This window comes from Thrips palmi, unplaced genomic scaffold (genome assembly GCF_012932325.1).
Source record: "Thrips palmi isolate BJ-2018 unplaced genomic scaffold, TpBJ-2018v1 HiC_scaffold_15, whole genome shotgun sequence".
NCBI classification, from domain to species: Eukaryota; Metazoa; Arthropoda; class Insecta; order Thysanoptera; family Thripidae; genus Thrips; species Thrips palmi.
In genome coordinates this window covers 10,479,264-10,506,312 of record NW_023144624.1, presented here as the reverse complement: position 1 = coordinate 10,506,312, position 27,049 = coordinate 10,479,264, and the positions used below count along the sequence as shown (strand labels likewise).

The window sequence follows — 27,049 nt, the reverse complement described above, 5'->3', positions numbered from 1 at the left end:
CTGCCGGACCCCGATGGCGGAAACCACGCGCCTTCCTGTCGCTTGGCTACAACAACGGGTCCGATAAGCCCCACAGAAGCAGCACGTGTGTGTATGCGTACACCTCTGGACCGGTGCCGTGTCCAGTTCCACGCCAAACCAAAGCTTTGGCGCGAGCCGACGGGTATAGTGCCCTCCCTAACCCTTCCCGCCGTCGCCAGGCCGTTGCCTCAGAGCGGTATCTCCTTTGTGCAAACACGAGACATGCAGGCATGCGTCCATCCTTGTCGCACGCACGGCTCCCCCGGGGCTCGTAGCGCGCCCCCCAACGCAATACGTCTTTAAAGAGCGGCGGGGCCGCGGATGCGCGGTAGAAGCGAGGTGGCGCTGGGCGCGGCGGAGCGCAGTGGAAAGCGGAGTGGAAAGCGCGGTGGAAAGCACAGTGGATAGCGCAGTGCGCCGCGAAGGGAGACGACGGAGACGGACACCACCATGAAGAGGCCGATCGACGTGATCGCGGTCGGCGCCGACCAGGCGCACCCAAAAAAAGGTGAGGCGAGGATTCGAGTCCACGGAATCTACGACTTCCGCGGTCGGCCGTCTGATTACCAGGGCAGAGGGCGCTAACGTGTCGCGCACCTGTTGCTTGCTGGGGGTGTTGCACCAGGGCACTCTGACAATGCCAGCCGGGGGGATCGAGATATCGATATGTTCTGTTGGCTTGCGACCTCCAAAGGACCGAAAGGCAGGGCTGGATGCCCTTCACCACCGAGTGCTTGCCCTGATGCCCTAGGTCAGGGCAGCGAGTAACACCCCCCCCCCTCCCCCGCGTCACCGCCATTTAGCTGAGATTACGCGGCGGGGGCGCTGTGCTGGCCGGGCGGACCGCGCACCGCGCACCTCGCACGGCGCCCAGGAAGAGCCGCGAAGACGAGTAGGGGGACTGCCGCGAGGGACTCCCACACACACACACACACACGCCTCCAACACCACCAAGAAGCACCCCGTCGTTGTCGGGCCGGGAGCACGCCGCCCCGTCGCCCGCTTCGGGTACCCGCTTCGGGGAAGCCGGCAAACACCGCGACGGCAAACTTGTCTTTCGGCGCGCGGCGCGGCGCGGTGCGGATTACCGCGGCAAGCACCGGTTTCTTCCGTCGCGTGTTGAGGTGTTGTCCCTCAGGAAGCGGTTTCGGTAGCCGCATCCAGCTCTGTCGTCATTTGCGTTAAATCTGGCCCGTGTATCTTATCAGGACGGCAAATAGAAGCTGCGCCGCCACGCTGTCGTGCTGCCACGCGTAAACCGCGTGGGGTATCCCGAGTGGGGGATGCACGTAGTAGCGGCCACTCGCTGTGCGGTTATTTGCTCCCCGCATGACGGAGGACATTTCATTCATACAGGGGGCAAACAAACAACCGTTCTTAAGTGAGACCGAACGCCATGTTAGCTAGCAACACATGCACACAAAGAGAGCCAAATCTTTGTTTTTTTTTGTTTTTTGAGGGCACGCGCGCGCACCTAGTCCGGCCCGCGCAGAGTAAATACAGGCCGGCATGCTGCCCGCTGCGCTGACCTGGATGCAGTGCGTTGCAGCGCATTGCGGCGATAACGGCTGACCGAGGTATCGGCGCATGGACGCATGGACGCATGGACGCATGGACGCATGGACGCATGGACGCATGGACGCATGGACGCATGGACGCATGGACGCATGGACGACGCATGGACGCATGGACGCATGGACGCATGGACGCATGGACGCATGACATGGACGCATGGACGCATGGACGCATGGACGCATGGACGCATGGACGCATGGACGCATGGACGCATGGACGCATGGACGCATGGACGCATGGACGCATGGACGCATGGACGCATGGACGCATGGACGCATGGACGCATGGACGCATGGACGCATGGACATGGACGCATGGACGCATGGACGCATGGACGCATGGACGCATGGACGCATGGACGCATGGACGCATGGACGCACTGACGCACGGACGCATGGACATGGACGCATGGACGCATGGACGCATGGACGCATGGACGCATGGACGCTTAGACGCCGCGCGGGTCACCGGGGCGTTGGCAGCTATCGCTGCACCACTGCACCGTCATGGGGCGGGGGGACGGCGTTGGGGGGCGGGCGGGAAGCTAGGGAGGGCCGTGGCCGAGGCCGCCGAGGCCGTGGCGGGGTGGGGAGGGCAGTGCAGGGTCCACCGGCAGATTCGGGGATCATTACTCATTACCCGGTCAAGACGGGGAGCTGCCCGTCCGAGGCCTGGCCCAAGCCTGGCCAGTGGTGGCGCGGCAGCCTCCCGGCCTGCAACAAGCACTGCCGGCAGTGCGCGCGGCCGGCGTATGTTGACACTAGGCGCCCCGGACGGCGCGCGCGCGATGAACGTGGTGTCTTTCGCTCCGCGCGGCGATCGACAAGAAGGGCCATGAAAGCTTTCCGCAAAATGGAATTGTCGGAGAGGAGCGTCCTGATATGCGAACTGCCCAGGAAGTCCTTCAGTTGTTGGTTCGGCACGCTGAGCGTGGGTGAGTCGCGCAGCGCCTCGCCGCTTCGCGTTGTTTCTGCAATCCCTCCGTGGAGGGAGGCCCACTGGGGCGATTTCGTCAAAACACTCGGCCGAGAGAATCCGCCTTTCAGACGTCTCTGCTGCGCTCTTTTTAATGCGTCCTTTCTTCTTGATCTAGAGAAAAACGAACCCGAACCCCCGGCCACCTACGAGACAGCAATCGTGGCATGCGGTGAGTAAGAGTAGTGGATGTTGATTCCCGTACGTGCGTGGGTGTACGGTAAGGTGCACCACCGCGTCGTCGTGTACTCAAGACTGTACATTCTGTGCGCCGCCACGCCGCCCGCCTCTGACTCCATGCCGGTGTTTGATCTGCACAGGCTTCGGCAAGTTCCACTACATGCTGCTGCTGGGCCTGATCCCCATGTGCGCGGCGCAACTGTTCAGCTCGGGTTCCGTCGGGCTGGCCCTGCCGTCGGCGCAGTGCGACCTCCAGCTGGAGGACTTCCAGAAGGGCGCGCTGAACGGCGCCACCTACCTCGGTGAGCAGCGTGCTCGCGTCCGGAGTGCCCCGGAGCAGTGATGCCACAAAGGGCAGACAAAGGCCAGTGTTCAAAGGGCTGTTAGCCCACCAATAATGGGGCAGTACCTGGTACCTAGTACCTGGGCAGCTACTCTTGGTAGACAGGCGGAGGTTGGCAACCCTTCCGAACCTCGTGCAACATGGTCGCCTCCTTGTGGGGCCGAACTGCCCCAGAGTGAGCGTCTGGACGCCTCGCCTAGCTGTAGATGACTCTTTAGTTTGAACTCCACCCCCGTGCAGGCAACCTCATGTCCGGCTTGGTGTGGGGCGGCGTGTCGGACGTCTTCGGCCGTCGCAACATCATCGTGCTGTGCTTCCTGGCGGACTTCCTCGTCAGCCTGGCCTGCGGCTTCGCCACGTCCTACGAGGTGCTGCTGGTGCTCAAGGTGCTGGCGGGAGTCATGTAAGTCGAGACCGCCTTCCATGACGACAATCTCGTTCACGGGAAGAAAGCGAACTGAGGGAGCTTCCCCCTGCCGCAGCATCGCGGGGCCCAACTCGGTGCTGTTCGCGTACCTGGCCGAGGTCAACGACAACGAGCACCGCAGCATGTCCATCATGATGAACGGCATGGGGTTCGCCTTCGCGCAGATCCTGCAGCCTGGTCAGTGCCGCGTTCCCAGTACAGGGTTTTCGGATTTCTTTCCAAATGCTCCCCTTGGCGTCTTGGCGCGCCTTGGCGCGCCTTGGCGAACTGACAGAGCTGTTTTTCTCCAGTGCTGGCCTACTTCCTCCTCCCGCTCACCTTCCGCTTGGAGCTCGTGCCCGGCGTCATGGAGCTCACGTCGTGGAGGGTGTTCTTCCTGGCGTGCGCCGTGCCGTCGCTCGTGTCGGGGCTCATGTTCATCGCCCTGCCCGAGTCCCCCAAGTTCCTGATGAGCAAGGGCCGCCACGAGGACGCGCTGCGCGCCTTCGAGCGGATCTACGCCACCAACACGGGCTGCGACCCCGCCACCTACCCCGTGAGTAGCCCACTGCGCAGCCACAGCTCGCTCAGGGCGCACGATTTGAAATCAGGGTTCGAGTCCCATTTAGCGACTCTGGAGCTCTAAACGCGTCTAGAGTTTTGGCCGCCTCCACCCACCTTCTGGCCCACTGTGCTCCGCCGCGCTGGACGACCTTGCTAATAACCTGGCTGTTCTTGGCGGCCCCGCAGATCAAGTCGCTGGACATCTGCGTGGCCCCCATCCTGGACGGCAAGAAGCCCAACAGCCTGCAGCGCGCGGTCGCCCAGTTCTCGCCCCTCTTCCGCAAGCCGTTCCTGGCCAGGATGCTGCTGCTCGTGGCCCTGCAGGTCAACATAATGATCTGGTAAGACAGAGCTGTCCGCAACGAAAACGCAAGCGAAACCCTTGCGGTACCGGTGCTTGAACCCTTGCCTGCGCTCCGCAGCATCAACTCGCTGCGACTGTGGACGCCGCAGCTGTTCGCGATGCTGGAGCAGTTCGAGGTCGGCAGCTGGCAGGGCAAGCCCGAGGCCTCCAACACCTGCCAGATGATCTCGGCCGTGCTCGACCGGCCCGTGGACTCGGCCTTCGGCGTCAACGGCACCGTCGCCGCCGAGGCCGCCGCCAGGACCGCGGTCGACCGGGCCGTCGGCCCCTGCGAGGTCGTCAGCGGCGACGTGTACCTGCGGTCCGTCCTGGTGGGCGCCGTGGGCACCACGTCCTTCGTCTTCACGGGGTGGGCCTCCAAGAGGTTCGGCAACCGGCCGCTGATGCGTAAGTAGAGCGCGCTGTCTGTTCGGCGCGGGCCGCGCGAGGCCCTTGGCGTTGTTGCGCCGGGGGGGAAGGCAACCCAACGCACGCCGCGTCGGCGCGGGCCGCCTGCCTCGCCTCGCCGGGCGTCCGCATTGTCCGCCTCTTTGACTGACTCCGAGAGTTGTTTTCGTCGCTCTGTCTCTCTTGAACTCATGAGGCGTCGGGCATATGTGCGAGGGGGACAGAGCGACAACGACTCTCGAAATCAATTTACTGACGACCGTGCCTTGCAGTGGGCAGCTTCCCGCTGGCCATGGTGACGTCCGTGGGCATGCTGTGGGCCGTGGACTCCGACATGTTCACCGGGCTGTTGGCGGTGTTCACGCCCCTCACCGCCGTGGGGCTCACCTCGCTGTCCGCCATCCTGGTGGACCTGTTCCCCACCTCCCTCAGGTCAGTGGCTTGCGAGTCCCGGAATCGGGCGAACGCCTCATCAAGTATTGACCTAGTTCTACATGTCCTGCAGGGGTGTGTCGGTGAGCGTGGCGCTCATCTGCGGCCGCGCGGCCTCGCTCTCGGGGAACCTCATCCTCCCCGTGCTGCTCAACATTTCCTGCGATGCCCTGTTCATCTTCATTACCGTCTGCCTCGCCGGTGAGTATCGGTTTGTGGGTTCAACGCCCCCTCGCGCCTTTTACTTTCACGTCTTGTTTACGTGGTTTTCCTTCCCGTTTCTCAGTTTGCTCCGTGCTCGTGTGGTTCGTCCCCAAGAAGAAGGACGTAGACCTGTAGGACAATGAGGCTCTACGAGTCCGGTCCTACGACTTTTGTGATCCCAACGAATCTCGACTTTGTAAGAGATCGCCCTAAACTAGTCACTACTTTGTTAAGGAAAAATACTATTCGCCAATCCTTATTGTTTCACTGTCAATCGTGTCCCATACGTTAAGTCGTTTAATTGTGCTATCACTTAGGAATAAAAATACTTCACGACGTCATGTGCTTCTTGTTTGGAAAGTGCGGCGCATGCAGCACGCCACCGTTCTCCAGGCGAGGGGGAGGGGAGGGGGAAGGGGGGGGGGGAGCTGCACACCACAACACGGTGCATCGGCTCGGCCGGCGGTCTCCCGGCTGCTCTTGTACGCGGCAGAAGGTGGCGGACCTGGACCGCGCAGTGGACCGCTCAGTGGACGGGCAGAGAGACAGCGTGAGAGCGGCCTGGAACGGCGTACTCGCAGCAGGGTTGTTAACGTTACTTTTTAAAGGTAACGCGTTACCGTTACTTCGGGTTTGAGTAACGGTAACGTCGTTACTTTACCGACTTCTGAAAAAGTAACGCGTTACCGTTACAGGTAACGCAGTAACGCCGTTATCGTTACTTCAAATCCTAAAGTTCCTTAAAAGCCACAATTTTACCGGTTAAAATTGCTGGGGTGAATTAGGATTATTTTAAAATTAAAGTAAAGAGAGTAAAATTTTAATGTTTAACACGTTCTAATGTAAACTTCTGCACCTTCTTCTCCCAATAATGCCACTTATTTTAAAATCAAAGTTAAGACAGTAAAATTTAAATGATTAACATGTTTTAATGTAAACTTCTGCACCTACTTCTCCCAATATTGCCAATTCATGGCCGATGGGACCTCTATTTCAAGTGATGCATCACTCAATCTGTTTCTAAAAGCAACAAATAAGCGTCCACAGTCAGATATGTGCAAGTGTTGAAAGATTTTTTTCTGAGTGTGGACGCTTATTTGTTGCTCTCACTAACAGATTGAGCGCCTTGGCAAATGAGCTGACCACAGCAGGGAGAGAGAGGGAGAAAAATATAGGTTTGTAGCCCTTTTTGATGCCTCGCGGTAACGGTAACGCCGTTACCGCGTTACTCCTCTTTGGTAACGGTAACGTCGTTACTTTACTCATTTCTCAAAAAGTAACGCGTTACCGTTATCGTTACAGTAAAGGTAACGGTAACGCTGGTAAAGTCTTTACTCTTTAAAGTAACGTTAACAACCCTGACTCGCAGCGTACAGTCCTGTTATGCAACACCCGTCCGCGCCGCCGTAATCCAGAAGAGCGCCGAATAACAAGCCCGCCCAAAGAACACGAAAGGCTCATCGCGGCGCCGCGGTCCGACGTTAATTTGACTGCAAAGCGAAGGTGCTAGTAAGCAATGTAACGAGAGGTGGCGATAGCGTCGGCATCGGTCGGGATGTTTCCGTACGGCGTGATGGGTGACGCACCGCACTCACGCGGCCGTGCCACACACTGCCATGACGGGTGGCAGGGTAGGAGGCAGGGAAGGGGGCAGGGGAGGGAGCAGCTCACCGCAGAGGTGGCGGTGGTGGGGGGCGCAGAAAATTAACACACTTTAACTGGTGGCACTGGTGATTGGTGTCCGCGAAGGACCACTTTTTGGCCACTTGAGGCGGCCAGTGCAGTGGCGATCGTGCCCGAGGGCGTCGCCAGGGAACCAGCAAGGCGGCGGCAGCACGGCAGCAAGGCAGCAAGGCACGGCCAGTGCCACACTTCCGGACGCCACCATGGCGGCGGTGGCCCCGCGGACCCTCCGAGGAGACAATGGGTGCGGGGCCGATCGCGTGCTGAGCCGCCAGACGCTTCACTCCGAAGGTCCGTTTCGTCGCTCTTTCTCAGTCGCACTCGTGGGGCGCCCCGTAGGGGTTTGCTCGCTTTGCACGGTTTGCACACAAGTTAACAGTCGCAGGCTGCTTCGATTTCAACCAATTAAAAATCATCGGTGTATAAACTTGGTTTCCTCTTTACACTGCGTGGCTCGCGACGCGTGACTACGCGTGACTGACCACGCGCGACTGGCTTACTCGTGGCTACGCCGCTGCGACCGCGTCTGCTCCCCGCGCCAATTACTCCGTACACTTGTTGCAACCCAGAGCCGCGGCCCGCCCGGCGCACGCCGCGGAGGCACTCGGACCGACACGGAGCCGCAGGAGGAAGCGCTCTGCCATGGCTCTGCAGTGCACTGGGCCGCCGCCGCCGGCGATGGGAATTCCCCCGTCCGTCCAAGTCGGCCCGTCCAGCCGCCGCGGTCCGCGACCTTTGCGTAAGCTAAAAGCCCGAAGCGCGCAGAGGACGGTGAATCCACTGTGGACCAGAGGACCGGCGCAGGCGGCCAAAACTAGACGAAGTCGGAATGTGGTCCGAAATTTGTGGACCCTGTGTGGGCACCGATCCCCGGTCCACAGGGTTGGGAGACCAACGCCCCTAAGCTCTCAGCCACCACTGCCTATGAAGGCGGATCGGTAAGGCGGTGTGTATGAATCCAGGCTTGATCGCTTCGCCCTGTTAGCGTGCAGAAAAGAACGAAGAAACGGCGGGACTCGAACAAACAACCTCGTTGTTACGAGTCAATGCACTTGAAGACAGCACTGAGAAAAAAGTCTGGTTAAAAGTACCAGACCAATCCTAGTTAAACGAGTACTAGTTACTCATACAAGAATCCTAGTAATTCTCACCAGATGATCAGTTGCAGTAACCAGATCGGGTGTTGTGACATTTACCAGGTGTCTGGTTAATAATCCTGGTAAATTTTACCAGACTGTTCCGTAATTGGCACCATACGTAAAACTTCGAAATATTCGTTTCAATTGAAATGTTCGGGTGTCAAAAAGTAAACTGCAACCGGTTTCGTTATTTTCGGAGTCTTAAATCCGAAAGAAACACTGGGAGTATTTCCCTGAGCCAGACACGTAGAGAGTCACCTGGTGGGGATCCCTTCGACCCTCAGGCGACGTGGTGGCGCAGTGGTAACGTGCCCGTCTTACAAGTGTGAGATCCCGGTTCGAAACCGGAGGAGAGGAGGAGGGAAAAAAACGATTCAGAGGATGTTCGTTAACGAAATCGACGTCACATCAGGTTTCATCACTACGAAAAAATGTTTTATTAAATTTTGGACTTCTTACCTCAGTTTTGTAAGCACATTAACTAACCAGGATGTTTGGTAAAAATTACCAGAAGGGGACCTGGCGGCATTGTGAGGATAACTATAAATCTGGTACGGTTTACTAGACTGAGGCCAACTAGACAGTTTAGTATTTTTTACCAGAATTCTAGTTGAGTTATATTCTATCAGACAGTCTGGTATTTGGTACCAGGATTCTGGTTATCGTTACTAGACTTTTTTTTTCAGTGAGTTGTTCACACCTTACCGCTTTAGGGTCGGCAGTGACGCGCCTGTGACACGATCGGTTGGAGTCCCATTTACTTTGGAAACGCAAGCGTGTGTACATAGCAATCAGTTTAAAATGTGTGCCTGCACTACAAATCCAAAGGTCAGACTTCTCGCCACTCCAGAGGCAAGACATAAAAGTCTCGCCAAGATTTGGCCAGACCTGAAAGTCTCGCCAAAATTTGGTCAGACAAAAAAGTCTCGCCACAAAACGGTCATACACAAAAGTCTGACCCCAAAATGGCGAGACTTGTGTGTCTGACCACCACCGAAAGGCCGTAATGCGCCGGACGGTTACGGGCTTAAGGCCGTGGTCAGACACAAAAGTCTCGCCATTTAGGGGTCAGACTTTTGTGTATGACCGTTTTGTGGCGAGACTTTTGTGTCTCGCCATATTTTGGCGTGAAGTCTTTCCATCCAAATTGCAGTGTGACTGCCTGTATGCACGCTGTTCTAAAGTGTGTCTGCAGGTCCGGGCACACAGTTTAGAAATAGGCGCACATTTTAAACTGCGCGCCATGCACACATGACACGGCAGTCGTCTGGGTACCTACTGTCGGGTGCGGTCCGGTGGCCAACAACAACACACTCATGGGACTTTTTTTGCCCCACGATTTATGCAATTTTAAGCACATCCGACGCTGATACAATTTTGTTGCCGTCTGGAGACACATTTTGTCCGACGCCTGCTGCAAATTGTACTTTCACTAGACAATGTGTCCCGCCTGGCGGACACGCATCACCACCGGATGCGGATGTGCTCAAAATTGCACCAGTCATGGGACAAAGACATTTAGTGTGTACATCTCATCTCGAAAACCGTTTGGTCATGGACTCAAACAACGCAAATGCGCAAAGCCAGGAACGAGTTTGAGGCTGAAGCCGCCGGAGGCAACAGGCACCTCGTCAGGAACCGCCCGCCGGCCCGGCCGCCTCCACGCGCGGCAGTGTGTGCAAAGCAGTGCGCTTTCGGCCACCATCACCATCATGCCTATCATGCGCACCGGGGCAACAGCTCGCAACCGGCTGGGTTCCATACTAGAGCGGTCTCAACAACAACACCACGGCGCGTCGCCGTCTCTCTCGCCCCGCTCTGGTGTCATTATGCGCGGCGTGGGGCCGCGTGGCGGCGTGGCGGTGCACAGTGGGCCAGAAGACCGGCGGAGGCGGCCAAAACTCTAGACGCGTTTTGAGCTCCAGAGTCGCTAAATGGGACTCGAACCGAACGTGTGACCCCACCACTGGACTGCTCTCCGAACGAGGAATCCATTGGTGGGGTCACACGTTCGGTTCGAGTCCTGTTAAGGGGCTCTGGAGCTCAAAACGCGTCTAGAGTTTTGGCCGCCTCCGCCGGTCTTCTGGCCCACTGTGCGGTGCCCCCCGCCCGCGCCCCGCCGGCTGCCCGTGTCATGGCGCCGTGCCGCCGTGCCGCGCCGCCGGGAGCACCAAGGCACCAAGTCGCCGCAGGGGCACCGACGCGAAAGGAGCTCAGCTCGCGACGGCCAGTGCCGCCAGTGCGACCAGGACGCCCCCGCGACTCGCGACGCGCCGCGGCGCCCGACGACGACGCGCGGATAGCCACATTTGGATAACCACCGCGGCTCCCTGGACACCTTGGGCGCCTGGGACACGTCGGCGTCCACGAGGCGCTGCTCCTGCCCAGGCCCGCGCCACGCCCGTCACGAGGGTGGAGCCCGCGGGGCCGAAGCAAGCGCGCCGAGCGCCGCTCCACGCGTGTTGGTGCCGCTGTTGTGAACCGTCCCGGGGAAGCCCGAAAACACCGTGCTGGAAGAATTTGGTACAGCTGGGTCAACGACCGGTTGGCGCCCCGTCCTCCTGTCCTGCTACACGCAATCCAGGGGGTGCTCTCTGCGCTCCCTGCTCGAGCACGGCCGCCGTCTGCCGACCGGCCGCCTCGGGAACATTGCATAAATAATGCCGTTTCTTGAATCCACCGACCTGGGGCCTGGGGTCCTGGCCAGGGGGCGACCGCGGCATTGTCAAACGGTCAGCCTTTTTTCCGTTGCCTTCCGGGAGAGTCCCACCGGGCACCTCGCCTGGCGGGCACCGTCACGGACGCAATGTATTCCGTATCCCTTTCCCCTCGGCGCTCTCCATCGCGCTCCGTCCGCCGGCCGGCCAGGCATCCGGGCACGGACAAGCGCGGCACTATGACGCAGTGCAGCGATCGCATTCCGAAAAACACCGAAATGAGTGTCCAAGGACGGTCGCTTAGAGTGGACAGGACACCGGTTAGCGCGGCGCGCGCGGCGAGCGCGGCCGCCGCCAGAGGCGCGAAGGTCGCGGAACCGACGCGGCTCGCGGTGTGTAGTGTGTACCGTGTGTACCTGACTCAGCGGCCGGCCAGGCGGCCTGGCCCGGCGGGCTGGGATGCAGCGGATGCAGTGCGGAGAGGCTGAGGGGCGGGCTGGACCGGCGTTGTGTTGGTACGGCATCGAACTATCCAAGCCAACCCCACGCCGGGCCGGCCTGGACAGACTCCCCGCCCGGACGCGACACTGACCCTCGCGGCGCGGGGGGCGTTGTGGCGTCGTCGTGGTGGCCAACCCTGCTACTCCCCCCCACCCCCCACCCCGCCCCACCCCGCCGAGGTGGCGCTGTGCTGCTGTGCCGCTGCAGGACCCGCCAGTATTTATAGAACCCCCGCACCGCGCCGTCGTTTCACAGGGCGGCGAGGCCGACGACGACCGACATGACGGTGGACACCAAGACGTGGCCGGAGCTGCGCTACAAGATCGCGGGCGACGCCGGCCCCCTGGACGAGTCGCGGAGGCTGTGCTCCGCCACCAGCGTGGCATGCCGTAAGGGATTGCAGACTTGCAGCATGTGGCGCACTCGGAGCGCGCCGATGCCGACGGCAGCGGCTCAGCCTGCAGGGTGTACAGTGCCTCTTTTCGCAGTGTGCTTCGCCAGCCTGCTGCTCGTCGCCTCCGTCACCGGCACCTACCTCCTGTGGTTCACCGGCTTCTTCGAGGACCTAGTGCACTCGGTAGGTGACACAGCAGCAAACAAATTAATGGTATGGAGAGTGTTTGAACTTAAGAGTCCGAGAGCCTCCACCTACGTACATGCCACGTGCTGGAGTTCTGTGTGACGCGACGATGACTGGCTCTGCCTAGAGCACCGTCTACGCCAACGGCAGCGACTTCTTCCGAGCATGGCTGGCGCCGCCGTTCGGCCCCACCACCAAGCTGTACCTCTTCAACTACACGAACGCGGCGGAGTTCATGGCGGGGAATGCCAGCCGCCTCCGAGTGCAGGAGCTGGGCCCGTACGCGTACTCGTGAGTGCAGACAGCATGCAGACAGTCTGGCCCGGCCAGGTCATTGGCGGCGATGGCGATCGAGTTCTGGCTTCATTGGCAATCATTGGCAGGGAGACGCTGGAGCACGTCAACGTGCACTTCCACTCCAACGGCACCATGTCGTACAGCGAGAAGCGGGCCTTCACGTTCCTGCCGGAATGGTCGCGCGGCTCCGAGGATGACGTCATCGTGGTGCCCAACCTGCCCCTCATCGTGAGTAGGGAGGTGGATGCTTTGAGGAAACGGCCGAGCGGGCCAGGCGGTGCTAAAGCTGCGAGGGGGTAACGACTGGTAAATTTCGTGTCAGCCGGATTACGGATTAACCCGGATTACCCCGGATTACCCCCAAATTACCTCCGGATTACAACAAAAATTCCCGGATTACCCGGATTACCTCAAAATTTTCCCGGATTACCCCGGATTACCTCAAAATTTCGGGTTATCCGGATTACGGATTACCACTTTGCTGTCAGCCGGATTCCCGAAATCGTTACCCCCTCGTAAAGCTGTCACTCTGTCCCGCAGTGCGCCATCGCCCGCGTCCGCGACGAGCCCTACGTGGCGCAGTTGGGGCTGCGCAGCGCGCTCTGGGCCAGCGGCGGCACCGCCTTCCACAAGCTGGTGGTGCGCGACTACCTGTTCGGCTACGACGACCCGCTTTACAACATGGCGAAGAAGGCCGTGGAGGTGGCGACGACGGGCACACTGCCCAAGCTGGGGATGCTGGCGCCGGTCAGTGCCGAGTCCGGCTGAGTGCCGGCCAGGTTGCCAGGGCTGCTTTAACTGCAGGCTGACGCCGAACGCTGTCTCTCTCGCATCCCTACGAGACGCCCCATGCAGTGCGAGAGAGACAGAGCGACGAAAGCACTCCGATTTCTGACTGCTTGCCCTGCTTGCCCCGCAGCGCGTGGGCCTGAGCTCCAACGTGTACACGGTGCAGACCGGGCAGCGCGACTTCCGGCAGCAGGACCGCGTGACGCGCCTCAACGGGCGGGCCGCGCTGGCCGCCTGGCGCGACCCCGAGTGCAACAGCATCGACGGCTCGGCGGGCACCTTCTTCCCCGCGGACGTGGCGCGCCGCCGCGGCCCGCTGCACCTCGTCAACGCCGACGTCTGCCGCCGCATCCCGCTCGAGTTCAAGGAGGAGGTCACGGTAAGGAAGGCCCTGCGGCGAGCCCTGCAGTGAGTCCTGCGGCTCTGGCCCGGCCCAGCCAGGCCGGGATGGCTAGCCTAGCTCTGGCAGGCTTCGGCGTCGAGGCGAGGCGGTGCCATGAGCAGATCGTTGATTATACAATGCGCGCGTCGTCACGCGCGGCGCCACGCGTCAGGATCGTAAACGGAGCGGCCGCACTCAAAACGCTTCTTGCGGTTTGGCCGTTCCGGCCGTTCCGCAGGTCATGGATGGCATCCCCGCGCTGCGATACGGGCCGCCCGACCACTTTCTGGACAACGCGCAGGACAACCCCAACAACACGTGCTACTCCACGCCCTCGTACGCCAGCCTGCCGTCCGGGGTGCTGCTCAACGGCCCCTGCTTCATGGGTGAGTACCGCGACGCCGGTCGGTTCGTCCCGGACGCCTAGAGTCCGAAGTGCAACAGTCGTTGCGCCGTTTCCATGCTCAGTCTACCCCGTCCTTTGCGAGGTTGGTGGTTGTCTACAACCTTGCTTGCCACAGACTCGCCCTCCTTCATCTCGTTCCCGCGCTTCTACCTCGGGGACGCGCGGCTGCGGACGGCCCTGGACGGCATGGAGGAGCCCGTCAAGGAGCAGCACGAGATGTTCTTCGACGTGCACCCGGTACGTGCGAGACGAAAGGAAGCACTTTGGACGTTGCCTCGCGTCATGTCAGGTGACAGATAAAGCGTCGCGCCACCGTCATTATGCAACGAACATATAGCGAACATACACTTGAGGATTGCCAATTAGCGGCGAGAATTCATAAAAAAAGAGAAAGTTCGAAAGTACGAAAGCAAAAAATGCGATCTAGTTACGCAGCACTAATAGTACTTGGCCGACCTGATGCAATAAATAAAAATAAAATTGTTGAAAAAATTGTGCGTTTTCCAGCGGTTAGCTTAAAGACAGCTTAAGGACTCTAGTTATGGTTGCAGGAGCTCGGCATCAACCTGGGCGCGGCGACGCGGCTGCAGGTCAACGTCATGGTGCGCAAGGCCGCCATGCTCGACTCGTACCTGGAGCCCTTCCAGGATGAGATCATCCTGCCCATCCTGTGGTTCGAAACGGTGAGCTTCTCGTTGCACAGTGGGCCAGAAGACCGGTGAAAGCGGTTGAGCTCGTCGCCAAATGGAACTCGAATCGAACGTGTGACCCCACCAATGAATTGCTCTCCGAACGACGAATCCATTGGTGGGGTCACACGATTGGAATGAGCCCTGTTAAGCGACTCTGGAGCCCAAAACGCGTCTGGAGTTTTTGCCTGCGCCGTTCTTCTGGCCCACTGTGCGTTGACTGAAGTTGGCTCCCGGTCCGGTTGCAATGGCGACCCCTTTTATTTGCCTTGCCCGCAGGCGCTGACGGAGTTCCCGGACGACGTGAAGCGCGCCACGTTCCACGCCACCTTCACGGTGCGCACGCTGGAGCGGGCCGCGTCGTACGGCCTGCCGCTGGTCGCCCTCGCGTGCGTCGTCTTCCTGGCCCTCCACGCGCTCAGGCACCGCCAGCAGCTCCTGCAGCGGCGCCGCCAGCGAGTGCAGGTCGTGAGGGTGTCCTAGTGCAGGCCGTGGCGCCGCTGGGCCGCCCCAGCTGGACTAGTCCCGAGCAACGTCCTGGACCGCGGTCCAGGCAGCGTACGGCGGCGGAGCTGGAGCAGAGTCGAGGATCCGCGACGCCTGCAGGCTGCGGGGTAGGCACCCCAACATGCAGCTGCCCGTCCTAGAGAGCGTCCGGGGCGCCGCAGTCAACGCAACGCTCTTCAAGAGCGCTACTGCGCGCTCCACCACACGTGGCTGTGAAAAACAAACAACAACAACGCGCACTGCGCTACGCACGGAGCCATAGACAATGATGTTTTTGCCATAGTATTGCGCAACATTCCAATGGGCCGATGCCTCTTCGTCAGGGAAAGACGAAAGTCACATCAGGTGACGGTGGCGTCACCACAGAAATGGGTAAGAGGGACAATTCTGACGTCAATTTGACAGTGTTGTAATTTATCGCGAGCTTTACTTTTGTGATTACTGTGTACATATGATGAACTTGACGGGTCGAATGCATAAACAGGCTGTGAATACTTTGCTTTAGTTTTCTCTTCGTCTTCTTATCATTGTAATTATACTTCTATATTTCTTTGTATTCTGTATTATTATGATAATGTAAGCCGTGCCGAGGGTGGGGTATGGGCCCCTCACTAGACCCACACCCACCACATTGAACCTCCCTCCTCCCTTGCCTCCTCCCCTATCCCCAGCCGTCATCTCAAACCTCAGGTGCCCGAGAGTCTTATCTCGAGAGGCCGCGATCGGAGCAAATCCTGCTAATCCCTTCGTCTGGGCATTTGACGGGGCCCTCGAAATGTCGCTCGAACCACTCGGGTGACTCAAGGTGTGTTTGTCACTGTATACACCGCTTCAATCACGATGTGCATCGAGAAAATTCCGCGAGCAATAAAGAAAAGACTGACCATGTCATCGAATCTCAAACCCAAACCGTGTCTGTCTCTTGAGTCTCACCTTGCTGCCTTGCCCCTTTGCGACAGGTGGAAGCCGGCCCGGCCGTGCCTGTGGGAATCACAGCCAATTACCTCCCTTCCCTTATCGCCACTGCACTGCCTTATCACGGGTAAAGGTCCCGACGGGCTCGACCCCAAATCGAACGAGGTTGGGCGGGGTCAGTGAAATGCTGTTCCCGCCGCCTCGCCCCGGCGCCTTGCCGCCTTGCCGCCTTGCCGGTCGCAATGAATCAATGACCCGGCCTGGCCCGGCCGGCTGCATGCGCGCTCCGAAAACGACGCACCCACGCAGCGCTACGCCGCTACGCTAGACACACTCAGACACACCCGCCGCGAACCTGAATAATAATCTAAGATAGCGAAGATTGGCTGCGGGGGCAGGGTAGGGACCCCGCCACGCGACCACACTTGAAAAGGCCGCACGGGCCCGGGGCGTCGCCAGTGGACAGTGGACACTGAAGTCTGTTGGACTGCGCCGCACCAGTCGCACACACAGCGCAGCACTCCCTTCAGCTGCAGTGGTGAACCAACCCAAACCCCTTCAAGGCCTCGCCATGATAGCCAAATCAGCCGCATCTCTGCTGGCACTGCAGGTGGTGCTGCTGCTCTTGCAAGCAGGGCGGGGTAAGTGGATTGCTGCAGCACTGCAGGCCGTGGCCAGCCGTGGCACAGTGGATTTGCCAGACCGGCGCTGGCGGCACAAACTCAAGGCGCATTTTGAGCTTCAGAGTCGCTTAACAGGACTCGAACAAAGCGTGTGACCCCACCAATGGATTCCTCGTTCGGAGAGCAATCCATTGATGGGATCATACGTTTGGTTTAAGCCCTGTTAAGCGACTCTGGTGGTCAAAATGCGTCTAGAGTTTTGGTCGCTTCCGTCGGTCTTCTGGTCCAATGTGCGTCCGGTGTCTGCACAAAGTTCCCTTTTTCAACCTGCCACCGCGTCCTTCAGTTCCAGCGCACGACGGGGTAGAGCGCGACTTGCTCGGCCGGAGCGAGCGATTGCGAAGGTTCGGGCGGCTGTCTTGGTGGTGGTTCCAGAACGATGACGACAGCGAGGCCGAGAGGTTCAAGAAGGGAGTCGTTTTTATGCTGTACACCCGGTAAGCTTCCGAGGGAATCGTCCAGAGGCAGTGGCACTGGTAGAATTGGAAAATATAAAGGTTTCAAAACTTAATTTTTGAAACTCGTTGCACTTCAGCGAGAACCCGGACGAGCCGGAGATGCTGGACATCTACAACGAGGACGCTCCGGCCCCGCAGCACCTGGACAACAGCCGGCCCACCAAGATTGCGACTCACGGCTGGCTCGCCGACAACCAGAGCTTCGACATCATTCGCAAAGGTACGCCTTACGGCCTTACAGCGTGCTCTCCGTGCATTCCGCCTGCTGCAATGTCTTACACTCGGTGGTTGCAGCGCTGCTCGCCACGACGGACGTCAACTACATCGCCGTCAAGTGGTCGGACTGCGACACCTACTTCTACCCGCTGTCGGAGCGCCACGTCCCCCTCGTGGGCGAGCGCGTCGCCATGCTGCTCGACTTCCTGCGCGACAAGCACGACGTGCCCGCCGAGTCGCTGCACCTCATCGGCCACAGCCTGGGCGCGCACATCACCGGCATGGCGGCCAGGATGATGAAGTCGGGCACCGTGGCCAGGATCACAGGTAGGACCCCGTCAGACTACGTCAGCCCCGGGGCCTGGAGGTCCTGGATGCTTGGTCCGTCCTAGACGAGGTCCTAGAGGCCTGCAGGTCCTGGATGCTTGAGGTCCGTCCTACAGGCCTGGAGGTCCTGGAGGTCCTGGAGGTCCTGGAGGTCCTGGAGGTCCTGGAGGTCCTGGAGGTCCTGGAGGTCCTGGAGGTCCTGGAGGTCTTCTGGAGGTCCTGGAGGTCTTAGAGGCCTTGAGGTCCTGGAGGTCCTGGAGGCCCTGGAGGCCTGGAGGTCCTGGAGGTCCTGGAGGCCCTGGAGGCCTGGAGGTCCTGGAGGTCCTAGAGGCAGGACAGGAAGCTGGCGGCGAAGTGACGCGCTCCTCTGTACCGCAGGACTCGACCCGGCCGGGCCGCTCATCCCGGGCAACGAGACGCAGCGCCTGGACAAGTCGGACGCGCTGTTCGTGGACGTGATCCACACGTGCGCCAACGTGCTGGGCTACCGGGACGCCATCGGCCACGTCGACTTCTACCCCAACGGCGGCACGTGCATCCAGCCCGGATGCGTGATCGCCGACATTACACGTCAGTCGCCTTGGCTCGCCTTAGTGGCTTCGCGTGTGACTTTGTGACTTTACCTATAGCTCTGGAGCCTCACTGTCAAACCTATGCGCAGAGGGCACCTGCAGCCACGGACGCGGGCTCGTGTTCCTGGAGGAGTCCATCTACAACAGGACGGCGTTCAAGGCCTTCCCCTGCGCCGGCGCCGACAGCACGGTGAACAAGACGGACCCCGGGCAGAGCATCGTCATGGGGCTGGACACGCCCTCCAAGTAAGGCCAAGGACGCGGCGGTGCGGCCTCGTTCGCATCTCTGCTCGCTGACCGCACGGGCAGGACGCTGACCTGGGTGTTCTTGTTCCAGCGCGGCGGGCTCGTACTGTCTCACCACCCGGGACGAGGCTCCGTTCGCCATCCCCGAGGACGAGCAGCTTCAGCTCAGTCTGCACAGCAGCAGCAGCAGCAGCAGCAGCAGCGACGAATTGGCCAACGAGTTGCGGCCCCACAGTCGCTTCCCCGGCAAGGCGCTGTCGACGCGCATCTACAGGAGCTTCATGCGGCGAAGGCTGTCCCTGTACCGACGCAAGGGCCTCCGTCGGGAGTTCTAAGAAGCGGCGATGCAGAAAAGCAGGCACCCACAGTTGGGAGTTATTGAACCAACATAAAACGTCTCTCGAGAAACAACAAGGGCAAAGCTTTTCATTGATTCTAATCTACGCCAGTGGAGACAGGATCCCTCCCTGACTGCTCCTCTTCTTCCTCTTTTCCCTCCTCATCTCCTCCTCCTCCGTCCCGTAAAATTATATTTATTTATTATATTTATTATATTATATTTATATTTGTATTAAATGTTGATGTTTAAAGACTGGCGGTTTCTTTCATTTCTGTGGCAAATGAAGAAGAAGAAGAAGAAGAAGAAGAAGAGGAAGAAGAAGAAGAGGAAGAAGAAGAAGAAGAAGAAGAAGAAGAAGAAGAAGAAGAAGAAGAAGAAGAAGAAGAAGAAGAAGAAGAAGAAGAAGAAGAAGAAAAAGAAAAAAACACGCTCGAGTGGCCGAAAAGCCCGTCTAATCTGCTCTCGTCATTCAGAAAATGCTCATGTCAGCCGCGCGACAAGGGACAACAGATTGGCGAGAAAGTGGGATGTGATAAACTGCACGACCGACCACCCCTCGAACTTGGGATTTGCGCCTTTTTGGTTGGCGACACTGATAGCGGGGAAGGACTGTTTGGACAGTAAACGATGCAGTCTGCCACCCGGCGTGGTCCACCGGGAGACGCCGGGCGAAATCACAGCACCACTATCGCTCACTTAAAACCCTACGGGATAGTGCGCATTCGCTTTCCTGGTTTCGGAAACACGCAAATCAAGCAAGGATGCTTAAATGTCCCGCCCGCGCAGAACGGTGCAGGGTAGGGCTCTAGGCAGGGTCGTCGTTGGTTTTTTGGAGGCGGACATCACGGCCAACAAAGTTTGAACCTCGCCTTCTGAATATTTTGGCGCCTGATGGAGGGAATCTCCGATTCGTATGTTCTATGACGTAACGTGCCACGTAATCAGTGAATCAGTGGACCCATCCCAAGTGAGAAAAGGTTGGCACTTCTGGAAATAGTGTTCTGCAGTTAGTAAACATGGCGGCTTCGGGAAGCAGCCCACTGCACTCCCAAATACCAGTTATGGAGAAACTAAAGTGGAAACCGTTATCTCTAACGCTTGTCGAATATCCTGAAGGTACGCAATTATTCTTTCTTTCATACGGATTGATTTCAACCTCAGTTACTGCAATGTATTAGCTGTGAGGCGTTGACAGCGTAGTCCTGCGTGGGGTTGTTGTGGCCGTGTTGTCAATCTGTGCTCTATGTGTACCTTTCAAGACGTCTGCATATCGTGGCAGCTTACATGTTCCCTCCTTTCGACGTGTTCCACGCTTTGTAAACGATGCCTCCCCATCGGAATAGCATTGGAAGTGCTGTAGGAAACAAGGAGCAAAAAATTAAAAAAAAAAAAGCTTTCCTGGTTTTTCTGTTTTATTTTGAAAGAAACAGAACTCATTATCTTGTGTAACTATATGATTATATTTCTGTCTAGGTGACTTGATTGGTCAGCTTTTCGCACTAGTGAGTTTAACACCCTTCGCTATACTTGCGGGTTTTATCACACTTATGCTGTTCCGAAGAGATCTACATACAGTAAGTGTTGTTATGCTTTTGGAATTAGATTGTAATTAATTACGATTCACTACGTTTGTATTCCTTCAAATTTCAGATTGCATTTTTCCTTGGGATAATTTTAAATGAATTAGTCAACTTTTTATTGAAAAATTGGTTCTGTGAGCCTCGTCCATTAGTAAGAAATGTGACTTACCAAGAATATGGGATGCCCTCATCACATTCCCAATTTATGTGGTTCTTTGCTACATATTGTGCTTTGTTTGTGATAATCAGGTATGCCTTCAAATCTCTAACTGTTTGCAAAAAACTAAAGTTAAACAAATTTTTAAAGCAAATCATCTTTTTCCTCTTGATAGGCTCACGCACACTAATAATCATTATCATATGGAGTGGTTGTGGAAAGGGTTGTTATTGTTTGTGACAAATTCATTTGCTTCCTGTGTCTGTATCAGCCGGTAAGTTATCCCTCTTTTATTGAACTCTGAACCTATATTTATTGCTGTCATGCAGATTGATTTTCCCTTTGCAGAGTTTACCTTCAATACCATACTTGGACCCAAGTTTTTGGGGGTGCCATTGTTGGAGGCACTCTTGGCACCATCTGGTTTACTCTAGTCACCTGTGTTTTTAGTCCTTTTTTCCCTACTATAGCTTCCTGGTAAATATTTGTTCTCTAGCCATTTGTACTGTAAGCGGGAATGATGACCATTCTTGATCATCCTCTTTTTTGCACAGGAGGATATCTGAACTTTTGTTGATACGTGATTCATCACTCATCCCCAATGTGCTCTGGTTCGAGTACACAAACATTCGTCAAGAGGCTCGTGCACGCAGCCGCAAACTAGTGTCTATGAAGAGTCAATGACACCTGCTGGGTGGGGCGCCACTGAGATATTCCAGAGTTGATGAATGGACGTCCCTCATTAAATATTTCTTCCAGCGCAAGTAATGTGTGTTAATGTTTGCGACAAAATGCACAAAATTGTGCTACTACTGTTGAGTGTTGGTTGTACCAAAATTTTCATTCTAGAACTCATCAAACAGCACAATTGCTGTCTTAAATGTTAAACAAGACTTTTTTGAAAATTTTAAATCCTGCCAGAGCGCTTAGGGATCTTTACTCACATTTATAATCTTTTTACTAGTCCTGGTATTTAAGATATATTTAAATCTGATTAAGACTAAGTACTGTTAGGCTGCACTTTACACATTTTCTCGACTTGCAGTTCTTGTGTCAATGATTCTCAGCATATTGACTTCTAGATCTTGACTTTGCCTCATCTCACTGAACTCTCATGAGAACAACTAGTTTGCTCTGTCAATTAATTTAATTGGAGGATGACCTGTATGATCAAAATTGTTGAAAATTTGAATAATCATGTGTAAAAATGATAAAGTTTTAGACAATGCAATATGTTTTTATGCCCCTTTCAGACAGTTGTAATATATATACTTTTGTATGTCTCCACCCAACAATGTTTGTAAGAGTTGTGTAAGTCTCATGTATTTTGGAATCTTTTTCTCTAGGTATATTTGTGTATGCCACCTTGTAATCCTTCCTCTTTGGCATTTATATGGTTTGCATGTACCAAGAAATTAAGTGTTCCCCTCAGACCAGTTTAGACACATTTTCTAGTTATTGAGTGGACAGACATGAGCAAAATGTTATCAAAAGAGCCCAATTTTCCCCCTGTTTGGAGTCTTAGCTGCTTAATGGCTACTCTGTTGGTAGTATGGTTTTGTATCTTGTAGCTTACAAATATTTAAGACTGTAATCTTTCTAAATATCTTTGTCTGTCTTTGATTTCTGAGTTCCCTGTCATTGTTGCAATATGAAGGCCCCAAAATCTCTGCTTGATTTGTGACATTAATTATTCTGCTCAAACTCTTGATGGATTCCAACCTTTGAACTGTCGCAACCATGTCTAAGCAAACTGTTTGACTGAAAACACTATCTACTACTGCTTTACTTTGACATTTGGTTCTGTCCAAGGGCTCCATGAATATTGTCACATTGGCTACTTTTGTTGTTATTATTAAATCAAATTTCTTTGGGGTGTCTTATTGCAGCTCATTGCCTGAAAGACTGACTATTGATTGCAATGACAGGTTTATTAGAAGTCAACAGAAGTCAATGCTACTGATCATCACAGTGTAAACTGAAGTTGAATGTTTCACTATTGACAATAATAAATGTTTCAGATACATTTAGCATGTCACTGTTTTTGTCTATTTCTGTACCATTTTGATGAGAAGCTTATGAGTAACACTGAGTTGTTAGCACTGGAAATATGCTCGAACTATTTTGGTCATTTAGTACTGCTACACAAGTGTTACTGAAACGCTCAACTTTAAAGTGGTCACTCACAGCCACAGCTAGACGCATCTCTACAAACATTTAAATATTCCCTCTAATTTCTAATTTCGTGAGTGCGTTTTTGATGACCTTAATGAATGCCAAATATGATGTAACTTGTTATGATCTTCCACTTTCTATGGTGATTTGTAATATTTTTAATTTAATTTTCTTCCATAAAGTGTTTTACTGTTATAAATTTCCATAATTTTAAATTTTGGTGTGATGTTTTAATGAAGAAGATGAAAAAGTATGTAAAGCTTTGATGTCTATGTTGTCTATGCAAATTAAGCACTGCCCCAAAAAAAATTTTTCTCTGTAAATCTCTGCAAGTTCTTGAACAAAATGTTCCAGGCTTAAACTTGTACGCACAAAAATTACAATACTATAGTGACTGAGTTCAGACAGTATTTAGTGAACTATTTTGAGAGAAATAGCAAAAAGTGTATCATGTTCATATTTTCTACATCTCTCATTTAAGATTTTTACAAGTGTGAGATTTTTCTGTCTGGTTATTTTACTCTTTACGAGATAAATAGGAGTCCTCTTCCAAATCAGGTGTACTGTAGGTGTTTTGTAGCAGATAATCGCTCACTTATTCAGTGTCTTTATTTCCTTCCAGTTTATCTGGAAGAAAACATGTGCACTGATAGATGTTTGGAAATCAAAGATCTCATCTAGGCTTCAATATTTTCTCTTGTGATTAATGTGGGAAAACTACCTAGTTTATTGTGATCATTTCACTCTTGTGCTTTCCTGTGGGTGCATAATTAGTCTAGATAGCCTGCCTCAGTTTAGAATTATCTTCATTTTTGCTCTGGGACAAATACTGTACATAAACCTGCCTCAACACATGTATTCTCTGTGATCCTTTCGCATAATTTAAATTCTACATAGGATGTAAACTAGTCTTTGTGCACTACTCTGGTGAAAATATAAAGAAACAGTTACAGCAAACTGCCATTGGAAATTCTGTGAACAAGGGCAATGTCCACTTGACACCTTGCACTTAACATCCACCTTTTATTTTCCCCAGGGTATTATATTTGAATTGTTAAAATTAATCTTTAATCGTGTCATAATATAGCAAAGCACTAAAGTTTCTAATTAAGTTGTGTCGACTAATCACCTGCAACGTAGTATTCTGAAAGAAAGGGACATTTTAAAAATGATAAAGATCTGATGAAACAACCTTTCGAGCGTCAATTTAATTAAACCCTCAGTCCTCCAGGTTGCCCTACAACACCAATTTCTGCAAATTATTGAACTGATTAAGGCAACCTGATTTATGGGTTGTTGCGAACACGAAGATTATTTAACTCACACTTCTCAAAAGTATGAGTATAGCCGCATAAATTAACTTGAAATTTAACTTAGGCAGACTGACCCCATGCTCCCCAGTAGGGCAGCGGGCACTACGACTATGCAGAAACCCTACCGCATCTGAGGTTGCGGAGAGGCCGCGCGAGGTCGGAGTGCCTTGCTGACTCGAACCGCTAAAGGTCTGCATAAGCCTAACAGCGCTGATGATGATGATGATGAATTTGGCTTCATCCGCTTCATCCGGGAAAATTTGAATAGTGGCGGGGAGAATCACTGAGAAAACGTGAGAAAAAGTTCTCAAAACTAGTTTCCGTGAAATCAAATTTAAATTCTTACTCAAGGTTTTTTTTATCTAGAATTAGTCTGAATTAAAGTGTGTCTATGAGCGGAGGGAGTACACATATAATTGCTTTCATGGTATGTTTTGATGTTTTGATTTCAAAAGAGGTTGGCATTATTGGAGTCCTTTCGTCTTGTGTCTGCTTGCGCACAACAACACGAGCGAGAGGTTAGCTGTATTTACATGGTCTAAAGTCAGGTAAAAGCAGTTTGACGTTCGCTCCCACTTGATCTTAAATAGACGGTATGTATACGAATCTTGTATGATGCCCTTAAAATATAATCAGCTTGTCGTAGTACGAGCATTAAAGACGGTTTTCAAAAGGTCGACTGTGACGCATGGTTACACCACTTTGCGCTGCGTACCGCACGTGAGGTGCTCGTCTCGTTGTCGCGTTTTGCTTGTCAGCATCAGCCTTCAGCCTTCCGACGTTTAATATTGTAGCATCTGGTCAACGAATTTGTTTTGTCCGAACCCAATTTATTTTTTGTCAGTGCCCTGCTCTTTCAGTGTTGGGCATCATAATGGAAGACTCTTTCCTGATCCAATGTTTGATACTTATTTTGTATTGTTTTAGATGCCAGATAAAGACACCCCTCCATCTTCTCCTCATTATGGAGCAGAAATGGACGAAGGCGAAGAAGAAGAATTCTTTGAGGTGAATGAAGATGAGTTAGAAGAAATTCTTGGCCTTAATGAACATCCTGATGTTGACGATGATGATGAAGACGATGATGATGCCATTGATAGTGAACCAGTGCTTGGACCTGTTCCAGAAAGAGAGGATGCATCAATGGTCTTTTCTGAACATTCTGGTAATTTTTTATAAAGATTCATTGCTAAGTTTGGGCAGAAATGCTGTCAATTTTTGTAACATGCACTCCTGTCAAATGCTACTGTTTGACAGCCTTTCTTCTCCTGTTATATTGGACGACCAAGTTGACCTTTTATGTTTCTTTTATTAATGCCATCAATGTATTTTTTCCTAGGCTCTGTATTTTGTTGTCATATAGAACCAAATAGGGGTAAATTAGCTGTGACAGGCGCTCAGGATGATAAAGCTTACATATGGGAAACAGACAGTGGAAAAGTGCTCTTGGAATGCACTGGTCATCAGGTAGGTTCTGTTTCTAGGATTTCAAGTCCAGGAAAACAATTTAAATAAAAATAAAATTGGGAACTATGTAAGTTGTGTGTTAGCATATATTCAAAACATTCTGACTGCCATTTTTGTTGCTTTGTAGGATTCTGTAACTGCCGTGGAGTTTAGTCATGATGGAAACTATGTGGCAACTGGTGACATGGCTGGACATATTCAAGTTTGGCGGACAAACACCTTACAGAAAGTGTGGGACTATGCCATGGGTGATATGACAGTAAGCGTCTTACAATCATTGTCTACTGGCTCATCATTTCCTATTGTTTCTCCTTACAAAATGACATGATTGGTTATTATACTTCTTACTTTTCAGTGGATGAGATGGCACCATGGGACAAATGTTCTCATGGCTGGAGCTGCTTCCAGTGAAGTTTACATGTGGAAATTACCTGGTGGAGATTGCAAAGTGTTTGGTGGAAGTGGAGAAAAAAGTGATTGTGGTGTTATCTTACCAGATGGTAATTAATGTGTTCAGTTGTTTTTGGTGCTTTATTATACATTATCACCAAGTTCAATTTATATTTCTCATTTGCTTTGAAGGAAAGCGTGCTTGTGTTGGGTATTCTGATGGTACTCTCAAGCTTCTGGACCTCAAATCCGGAACAGTCACAAAGTCAATGTCTACCAGTGAAGATGGTACCATATCAGACATAGCTGCTCATCATGACAACAATTTAATTTTGGCTGGTGTGAATGGAAAAGCTGTGGTTGCCAGTTCCAATCAAGGCAAAGTAAGTTATTCACAAACTGTTAATGATAAGACCTGCACTTTAATCACCACTTAATTAAATCTTTCAGGTACTGTCTACTTTACTCACACAAGTTCCTGGAGGAACTGAAGAACAAAATGTTGAGGCTGTTGCTTTTAGTTCTGACACTGCTATGCCATTAGCTGCATATGGAACTCTAGAAGGCTATCTTTTCATATGGGATCTTGCACATCAGGTCTGTCCAGATAAGCCCCTAAATAAATAGGTGCCCCAAAACTGCTGTTCTCAAAATAAATTTTTAAATAATACTTTTTATATTTTTTTAGTCTCAAAGGCACATTGTTCACCAACAAGGAGCCATAACAAAACTTGTATGGGATGTTGAAAGGCCATCAGTCTACACTGCTGGAACTGATGGAATTGTGCGTCATTATGATGTGCGATCTGGTGTTCTAGCTCAAGAGTGGCTCGGTCATCGTGCTGACATACTAGACCTCTCTCGATCGAAGTAAGCCAATACTAATCATCCTTTCTTATTTTGCTCATAATTAAATAATATCTCATTTGTTTGGTTTCAGAGATGGACGTTACCTTCTTACAGCATCAGATGACAAAACATCCAGAATATTTAAACTTAATTGAGAATTAGGTTTAATTGTGTACGCAAATTAAATAAATATGACCATCTTGTGATATTTTCCTGTTGCTTGCATTTTCTCTACAACCTTTCCTCACTGGGCAGAAGGCAGAAATAGCAGAACAAACCA

The 27,049-nt window shown here is 53.5% G+C and overlaps 5 protein-coding genes across 14 annotated transcripts; all 5 read left to right on the top strand.

The window, feature by feature from the left end:
* Positions 1–333: 333 nt before the first annotated feature.
* LOC117640985 (synaptic vesicle glycoprotein 2C-like) lies at positions 334–5,792 on the top strand. Of its 3 annotated transcripts, XM_034378062.1 has the most exons (12): positions 2,392–2,530; positions 2,690–2,743; positions 2,892–3,053; positions 3,335–3,497; positions 3,577–3,698; positions 3,812–4,056; positions 4,251–4,405; positions 4,487–4,630; positions 4,715–4,815; positions 5,088–5,247; positions 5,321–5,448; positions 5,534–5,792. In XM_034378062.1, the coding sequence occupies exons 1-12, from the start codon at positions 2,431–2,433 to the stop codon at positions 5,584–5,586; spliced, it is 1,587 nt and encodes a 528-aa protein (XP_034233953.1). In that variant the 5' UTR covers positions 2,392–2,430; the 3' UTR covers positions 5,587–5,792. The 3 variants fall into 3 exon arrangements, with proteins under 3 accessions (XP_034233952.1, XP_034233951.1, XP_034233953.1); XM_034378061.1 differs by lacking the exon at positions 2,392–2,530 and adding an exon at positions 334–529 and having other exon boundaries at positions 4,487–4,815; XM_034378060.1 differs by having other exon boundaries at positions 2,390–2,530; positions 4,487–4,815.
* A 1,524-nt stretch (positions 5,793–7,316) lies between these two features.
* Positions 7,317–15,990, top strand: LOC117641702 (lysosome membrane protein 2-like). 4 transcript variants are annotated; one of them, XM_034379236.1, is made up of 11 exons: positions 7,317–7,425; positions 11,687–11,820; positions 11,920–12,008; positions 12,139–12,302; positions 12,395–12,536; positions 12,849–13,055; positions 13,228–13,476; positions 13,718–13,865; positions 14,001–14,122; positions 14,437–14,568; positions 14,854–15,990. In XM_034379236.1, the coding sequence occupies exons 2-11, from the start codon at positions 11,712–11,714 to the stop codon at positions 15,055–15,057; spliced, it is 1,566 nt and encodes a 521-aa protein (XP_034235127.1). In that variant the 5' UTR covers positions 7,317–7,425; positions 11,687–11,711; the 3' UTR covers positions 15,058–15,990. The 4 variants fall into 4 exon arrangements, with proteins under 4 accessions (XP_034235127.1, XP_034235125.1, XP_034235123.1 ...); XM_034379234.1 differs by lacking the exon at positions 7,317–7,425 and adding an exon at positions 10,525–10,796; XM_034379232.1 differs by lacking the exon at positions 7,317–7,425 and adding an exon at positions 11,427–11,445.
* A 446-nt stretch (positions 15,991–16,436) lies between these two features.
* LOC117641705 (phospholipase A1-like) lies at positions 16,437–18,912 on the top strand. The gene is made up of 7 exons (XM_034379242.1): positions 16,437–16,637; positions 16,966–17,116; positions 17,215–17,357; positions 17,432–17,680; positions 18,059–18,250; positions 18,342–18,498; positions 18,590–18,912. Exons 1-7 carry the CDS (start codon positions 16,568–16,570, stop codon positions 18,831–18,833), a joined length of 1,206 nt encoding a protein of 401 aa, XP_034235133.1. The 5' UTR covers positions 16,437–16,567; the 3' UTR covers positions 18,834–18,912.
* Positions 18,913–19,836: 924 nt separating this feature from the next.
* LOC117641706 (dolichyldiphosphatase 1-like) lies at positions 19,837–23,944 on the top strand. Its single transcript, XM_034379243.1, has 6 exons — positions 19,837–19,954; positions 20,312–20,412; positions 20,489–20,667; positions 20,751–20,849; positions 20,924–21,052; positions 21,130–23,944. Exons 1-6 carry the CDS (start codon positions 19,855–19,857, stop codon positions 21,257–21,259), a joined length of 738 nt encoding a protein of 245 aa, XP_034235134.1. The 5' UTR covers positions 19,837–19,854; the 3' UTR covers positions 21,260–23,944.
* Positions 23,945–24,466: 522 nt separating this feature from the next.
* On the top strand, positions 24,467–26,977 carry LOC117641703 (angio-associated migratory cell protein). 5 transcript variants are annotated; one of them, XM_034379240.1, is made up of 9 exons: positions 24,467–24,581; positions 24,991–25,228; positions 25,403–25,530; positions 25,658–25,789; positions 25,886–26,030; positions 26,113–26,303; positions 26,371–26,517; positions 26,609–26,790; positions 26,861–26,977. In XM_034379240.1, the coding sequence occupies exons 2-9, from the start codon at positions 24,991–24,993 to the stop codon at positions 26,922–26,924; spliced, it is 1,227 nt and encodes a 408-aa protein (XP_034235131.1). In that variant the 5' UTR covers positions 24,467–24,581; the 3' UTR covers positions 26,925–26,977. The 5 variants fall into 5 exon arrangements, with proteins under 5 accessions (XP_034235131.1, XP_034235128.1, XP_034235129.1 ...); XM_034379237.1 differs by having other exon boundaries at positions 24,507–24,656; XM_034379238.1 differs by having other exon boundaries at positions 24,513–24,611.
* Positions 26,978–27,049: the final 72 nt, after the last annotated feature.